At 36.5% G+C, this 7,364-nt stretch overlaps 1 protein-coding gene across 2 annotated transcripts in view; it reads left to right on the forward strand.

The window, feature by feature from the left end:
- Positions 1 to 6,744, forward strand: part of LOC112252136 (CREB-regulated transcription coactivator 1) — a 32,689-nt gene extending 25,945 nt beyond the window's left edge. The window contains exons 11-14 of one of the 2 annotated variants that reach the window (XM_024423112.2): positions 1,049 to 1,078; positions 1,151 to 1,237; positions 1,370 to 1,544; positions 1,831 to 6,744. In XM_024423112.2, the coding sequence (XP_024278880.1) occupies positions 1,049 to 1,078; positions 1,151 to 1,237; positions 1,370 to 1,544; positions 1,831 to 2,042 (504 nt within the window). In that variant the 3' untranslated portion in view covers positions 2,043 to 6,744. The remainder of the gene's footprint in view (positions 1 to 1,048; positions 1,079 to 1,150; positions 1,238 to 1,369; positions 1,545 to 1,830) is intronic. The other variant, XM_024423113.2, reaches the window with a different exon arrangement.
- Positions 6,745 to 7,364: the final 620 nt, after the last annotated feature.

Raw genomic sequence — 7,364 nt, forward strand, 5'->3', positions numbered from 1 at the left:
CTTGCCCATTCTCCCTTTTTGAATGGCACAGATACACTATCCGTGTCTCAATATTCTCAAGGCTTAAAAATCCTTCTACATTGTTATGAAGTGGATTTAACAAGTGACACCAATAAGGGATTGTGGCTTTCACCTGAATGCACCTGGTCAGTCTAATTCATGGAAAGAGCAGGTGTTCTTCATGTTTTGTACACTCAGTGCATGTCCTGTGTATTTGCAGCACCTACATAGAACCTTAATTATGATTATTTTTAGTTAGTCCAACACGTTGATAGCAGCTTTGGTTGTTTCCTGTTTTACGTGGCCTTGTTTCCAGCATATTTTACAAAAAAGTGCCAGAGATTTGGGAAATAGGTTTGACCTCTTTCTAGTTCTGTTCCTCAAAGTGTCCGATTCCATGTACTGTAACTAGCTGTAAAAATGTAATCTTCCACCAACTTATTGTGCTGTTTTTTTGTCTTCTATTGTGTTACTGAATGCCAAAGTTTGTTTTATATTGGCGAACTTTGACAATCAATACATCCTTAGGAAGTGGATACATCACAAAATGTGTCAAATGGTAAATATTACTGGACCTAGTCAGTTTTGAAGGCATGAAACAGCAGTGGGGTTGCGAGTAGAGAAACTACAGAAGCCAAATAACCTCACCCCACAGGAAGCCAAGTTAGCTACTGTAGCTAGCCAAAGTCATTTTCATTTATTTGCTGTCGTTAGTTAGTGCCTCAGCATTGTTTTGCTAGCTTACAATATCATACCTCTAAAAATGACAAGATGGTGATTGTGACATTTCTATATTCTAAATGAAGCCCTATTGCGCCATATTTTTATAATGTTAGGGTTCACATCTTACTGATGAAACATTTATGTGGATGTGGCTCTTATTAATCATGCTGTGTCTGGTAATTTTGGGCCTGAATAGGCATTATGAAGTGTTATGAGATGTTGGGTGTTTGCCATCATGAACAGCCATTTACCTAACAGTAATTGAATTGCCTCATGCCTTTTGTGATGTCTCATGACTGTAATGTTCCCTTTATACATCCCTCAGATACCCAAGAAAAGGCTTTACCCATTGACTGTAAGTCTATTAGATTTCATAACCTTTTTTGTTGTTGTTTTACTTTAATCAGATGTCCAATGTCTCTTTCAGCACATTCCAGTGGTGGGCAGTATATTTGGGGATTGTTTCTACGACCAGCAGCTAGCATCAAGGCAGGCCAACGCTCTCTCCCATCAGGTGACTTAACCCACACCAAACTAGGCCATGAATTTCACAGCCACTACATCCCCACATATTACAACTTGTGCCTGATCTGTGTTCTATTCCCTAACTTGACCTATTACATGTTTGTTTTTTTCACTCGCTTAGCTCGAACAGTTCAATATGATTGAGAACCCGATCAGCTCTAATAGCCTGTACAGCCAGTGCTCCACCCTCAACTACACACAAGCAGCTATGATGGGCCTCACAGGGAGCAGTCTGCACCAGTCCCAGCCGTTGGGCTACGGTAGCCATGGCAACATCCCAAACATCATCCTCACAGGTACCGAGCAGCCGCTGAGTCGATTAGAGAGCCTGTCATGTAATTCAACTTAGTCGGGTACTGTACACATCTATTCAAGTTATTTGTTCATCCTGGCTTGATTAGTCAATTGTTTTGAAGTTTGGCCAGTATGAGTAAAAAGTGTTTTGTAAGATTAATTGTATTTAGTTTATCTTGTTACAGATTATTTTGGGTGAAGACTGTTACTTAAAGTAATACTGTTAATTAACTAGCAGCTGCTTTGATTTAACAAATGTCAAATATTTCCCTAATTGTTGCGTTTTAGTGACAGGCGAGTCCCCACCCAGCCTCTCTAAGGATTTAACCAACTCCCTGGCCAGCGTGGGAGATGTCAGCTTCGACGCGGACTCTCCGTTCCCATTGGACGAGCTGAAGATCGACCCCCTCACCCTGGACGGTCTGCACATGCTCAATGACCCCGACATGGTTCTGGCCGACACTGCCACTGAGGACACGTTCAGGATGGATAGGCTGTAATATAGATTGCTGTCATTGGCCAATGACAAAAAAGAACCCTAGGAAGAAAGGGAAACCAGGCATGGCCATTCAGCTATTCAACCTCGCACTCACCCTCAAGTCCTTTGAAATGATGAGCCACCAAAACCCATTGTGGAGAAGGACATGCAATGGCTTGTTAAGGTCAGGAATGGAATTGTTGTCATTTCCAATGAGATTGTTGGTTGGTCAGTGCTTTGCTAGCTTGCTGCGTTAACTATCTCTAATTTCTTACCATATATCCCACAGTGTCACAATTGATAAAAGATTGTATATCTCCTTTTTATTTTGTTTTTATTTTTCTACAAATCTACATGCATTTAAAAAGCAAAAAGCCACTAGGAAGGTGAGCTGCACCATACCTATTATCATTCCTTACCAACCATATAAGCTTTATACTTCACACTCAAAGCTTTATTTTTATTGACAACCAAATGTTAATGTTTCCGTTATGCGTATGATGGATTTTTATTTATTCAAATATTTATTACTTCAGTTGAATGTTTTTTGTTACATTTCAAAATGTGTTTGAGTTTGAAGCCAATGTCTCTGCTCTAACTGTATTGTGCAAACTACACTGATTATGGATCTATTTAATTAAAGTTACATATTAATGTATTAAGCTGCTCTGTTAAACTTAAGGAGTACAAATCCTCCCCATGTTTGCTCTTACGGTTGCCAGTTGCAACGACATCTCACTAGATATAATCAGATAAGGCCTCTTAAAATATAGGATAGGATCTGCAATTGTGTTTTCATCACTTACATGGGCCCGCAATCGTTGGGTTTCATCTTGTGCCAATGCTGTTTTTAAATGTATCTTAACTAATGAAAAAGATATTCAACAGATGCTTATAAGCTTAAGCAAATGTGACAATGTAAACATGGAAAATGCAAATACCCAAACTAGATTGGCCATAATTCTCCTTTGCATGTATATCCAGATTGAATGCCTCCTGAAAATCTGAAGGATACAAACTCCTCAGAAACCTGTTGAACTTGTCACTGTGAGATCACCTGATTTTGCCTTACATATTGAGTATTGTACTGTTTTTAAGTGTAACTAATGTGACAGTGTATTTTCTTAACTTCTAACATTTTCTTGTATTTGAGAGGAATTTTAAATCCTAGTCAGTGACAATATTTGTGGTTATGTAGTGTACAGTTTGACAAATCACTGTACTGTATTTTGTACTGGTACACTTTCTAAATGAGTTATGGGTGTTTTGTAAAAAAAGGAAATGTTGATTTAAAATTTGTGATTGAGAGTGCAAATATGGGGAGGCTTTCTTCTCCTTAAAGGGAAACTTACAAATGCAAATAAAATTATTTTGGTAGACAATTGTTATGATAAAAAACAATGTTACTTAGAATTCATATTTGGTTCTTCCCTCCAGATTAGGGGCTGGTAGAAAACTATTTGAACCATTCAATTTTATGCTCATAGCTAAATGAGTCCCAAAACACATGTAGAACTTTGCAAAAGAGGTTCAAATGGGCAGAGCTTTCGTCTATACGCTAACTTGTAGAGCTGAAATACTTTAACTTTTTATTTTACTCTATCTTCCCCTCTGTTTCATATTCTGACATTTCTGTTTTGAAAACGAATATAGTGAGATGGAAGTGAAGAGCAACTTGGCTAAATTGGATGTTTCCTTTATATGGGCTGAGAATGTGTCAACCATTTATAAAGAACACAATATTACATTTGGTTTTTCTCTTAACATTTGACATTTTTATACTGTAGCTATGTTTGATCATGTTTCTACTGTAATGTGTGTGTGTGTACAGAATGTTAATGTTACTTTTTAACTAAATCCCAATGTGGGAAGAGGCATAGTTCCCCAACTATGAGTTAATGATAAGTACAAATATATATTTGAGAAAGAATATTTGATTCTTACGCAAATCGGAAATGAGAAATCATACCATTCATTGCATCACTAAAATATGTAGAAATGCACCGTTATACAAAAAAACTGTTTGAGACAAACTGCAATACTCCAGTATGCTACTTTCTTACAGTGCCATCCAGACTAATTCGCTGCAAATTATTTTTGTTCATTTTTGTTTGTCTGAACATTTTCCAAAATGTGCATTCTGATATCCTGTACATAGGCTATAGCTGAAACAAAATGACCGCATGACAAAAATGGAAGTGACCCTCAAAAAGGCCTTCAAATCAAGTGTTTGGTCACACATATTTAGCAGATGTTATTGCGGGTGTAGCGAAATGCTCGTTTTCTATAAAGTTTTTGATTTAAATTGCGCTCTACAATGTAGTAAAAACAGAAAACACCACATCAAAAATTATGCATGTGTCAGTTGTTCCTAATGATTCATGTAAATGGTTACTTTTCAGATGACTGTGTTGCCTCCATTTATGCATAATGCTAGCGCATTGCTGAAATAAGAATGTATTTGTCTTGGAATTTCTGTTTCAACAAATGACATAAGCCAAAAGCATTTTTCTTGAATATCTCTTACTACCATCCATTTGTTGTTCAATTGAATTGGCTGTTAATTGCTTTTGAACCTAGTTCTTCACTGTAGCACTTCACTGTGGGTTTTAAATAGTTGTTCCTGTAAGGCGAACCTATTATGAATCCCATCTTCATAACAGACGTTTTTTAAAGTGGTAGTTCACTCCAAAGATTGAAGATTTCAGCTCTCAAAGTTGTCTAATGTTGAGATGAAACCATTTCAAAAAGAGGGTTGATGAGTTAAGGAGCCAACTTCTTTCAAATTCTTATCAACTTTGAATTTCCTGATGCAGAAAAAGTTTTCTAGCCTAATCAGAAACCGGCTTAATTGCAGGATAACTCATATCTTGAACTTGGAAATTCACATTGCGTTCTCCTCAAATAATCAAATCAAAACGATGGATGTGGATAAAAGCCAAATAGTTGATGTGATTTATAGCATGCATGTTGTAATTAGTTTGATGCAACTTTTTGTCTTCAAATGACCACCCAAATTCCTGAGCTACAAGTGTGAACTGAAAGGGAAAAATGATGGAATCAGATGTTGTGCATCTTTTCCATTCCTTTAAGACTGAGGCACACACTGAATAGCTGGAGCTACAGAACATTAGGCTTGGGCCATGGACTCCACTTGACATTAGACCACAATATAACATCTTCGGACAAATTTAGATTTTGGAGTGAACTGTCACTTTACTGGCCTGGCAAGAGTGAAAACAAAAACAGTTTCAATAGCTACTTAAATATGCCGCTTACAGTAGTGGTCAAACTTGTCACTGTTTACGATCTTTAAAAAATAAGTTGAAATTGGAAAAACTGTTGGTTTAAGTGTATTTGTTTGATTTACAACTGCACATGACCAAGAGAGAAAATGAAATTGAGATTTTTAACTTAAGTCAAAAAATTGGTGGACTGAATTATTCAAAATTCAAATGAATTTGGTTGGAGGCAAGTGATTTCTCTTTTACTGTGTAATTTTTCACCTGTGGTAAGTTGCAGGTGCCTACAGGGTAAAAAAAAAATAGCCATTCAAACCATTTTGAAAAGAGAACATTCTGCTCCATTGCACTCAATTGTAAATTATCAAATTATATTTGACTGTACTCTATTTGCAGTAAAACTTGACTGTCAAGAAAGCTTACTGTCAGTTGCATGACATGACAGATGTTATAAGTAGTCCCTATTGCTGATACAGGTTTATTGAAAATGATTCAGCACTATCATGTTGACTTCAGCAGTATGCGTATGAACTATGGCTAGCTAGCTAACATAAATTGAGGCATGTTTTGAAATAAATTCTAAACACATATCAGTTACTGTGACTGCATACAGTAAGACATATTCTATGTAAGGTTTAACAAACATGTTTGTATTGTATGTGTTCGTTCTTATTCTGTTGCTTTCTCACTTTAGTTATGGTCACCTGCCTTGTGAACAGTGACTGTTCTGTCAATGCTGACTGTTTTACGCCAAATTTGAAGAAAGCGTATATTCTTTTTTTTTTTGCAAAGCCGGTCATTTTAAATGTGACTTGGAAGCATATTCCTTATTTTGGGATGCAAAACCAGAAAGGGCTTATTCCAATGCAGCTTGTTTTCCCATCATGTTCAAAAAAAAGAAATAGCACTCAATGTATTGTCGATCAATATACCATACTGCTCTGCATATGCATGGGAAGTGGAAATCTAATAAGGTGATGTGGACTCCTGTGTTGACAGTAGTTATTGAAATCAACTGACTGAAGTGAGAATGTTATCTTGATTTTCACAAAGTATATTGTCACTGCCTGAGGACCTGTCACCACAAATTCCCTCAACTAAGGTAAACATTGAGCAATTGCAAAGGAACTTAATCTCAAGTGAATGAAGAATTCTGTTTTGTTACCCATACTTTAAATGCATTAGTATGAATCCATACAATTGCCTCCTCTAGGACAGTTGATGTTGGAAAACCTAAAATGACACTTTTGGAAAGTATTTCCAGTTAGTAATGTAAAGAAAATCTATTCTTGGTCAGCTTTAAGTGGGTATCACATATTTAACCATTGTCCTGTAAATCATATATATTCTGAGATGTATTTCTTTGTTGCTATGTGAAACTACGTATGTGGCCCATTTGTAAGATGAAACTTGAATGTAGGTGGAATCTTTTTTCTGTACATAGTCTCAATATCAAATAAAACTCATTTTCACCAAGGTTTACTAAATGTGTGACATTTGAACTATATATATATTGTCCTTATTCTGTTATTTCTATTTTGTCATCTGTATTTCTGTATGTGTTTTTTTATTTTTTTATGGAATACCTGTGCATGTTCGTGATTTCAGTCCCTAACTTTTTATCAGCATTCAAAGCAGTTGCTCAAGGCGTCACAGTTTCAGTCTAGATAGTAGTAGGATGACTTTCCATCACAGTTTCAGTCTAGTTAGTAGTAGGATGACTTTCCATCACACTTTCAGTCTAGTTATTAGTAGGATGACTTTCCATCACAGTTTCAGTCTAGTTAGTAGTAGGATGACTTTCCATCACAGTTTCAGTCTAGTTAGTAGTAGGATGACTTTCCATCACAGTTTCAGTCTAGTTAGTAGTAGGATGACTTTCCATCACAGTTTCAGTCTAGTTAGTAGTAGGATGACTTTCCATCACAGTTTCAGTCTAGTTAGTAGGAGGACTTTCCATCACAGTTTCAGTCTAGTTAGTAGTAGGACTTTCCATCACAGTTTCAGTCTAGTTAGTAGGAGGACTTTCCATCACAGTTTCAGTCTAGTTAGTAGTAGGATGACTTTCCATCACAGTTTCAGTCTAGTTAGTAGTAGGATGA

Source organism: Oncorhynchus tshawytscha, linkage group LG06 (genome assembly GCF_018296145.1).
Source record: "Oncorhynchus tshawytscha isolate Ot180627B linkage group LG06, Otsh_v2.0, whole genome shotgun sequence".
In the NCBI taxonomy this organism is placed as follows: Eukaryota; Metazoa; Chordata; class Actinopteri; order Salmoniformes; family Salmonidae; genus Oncorhynchus; species Oncorhynchus tshawytscha.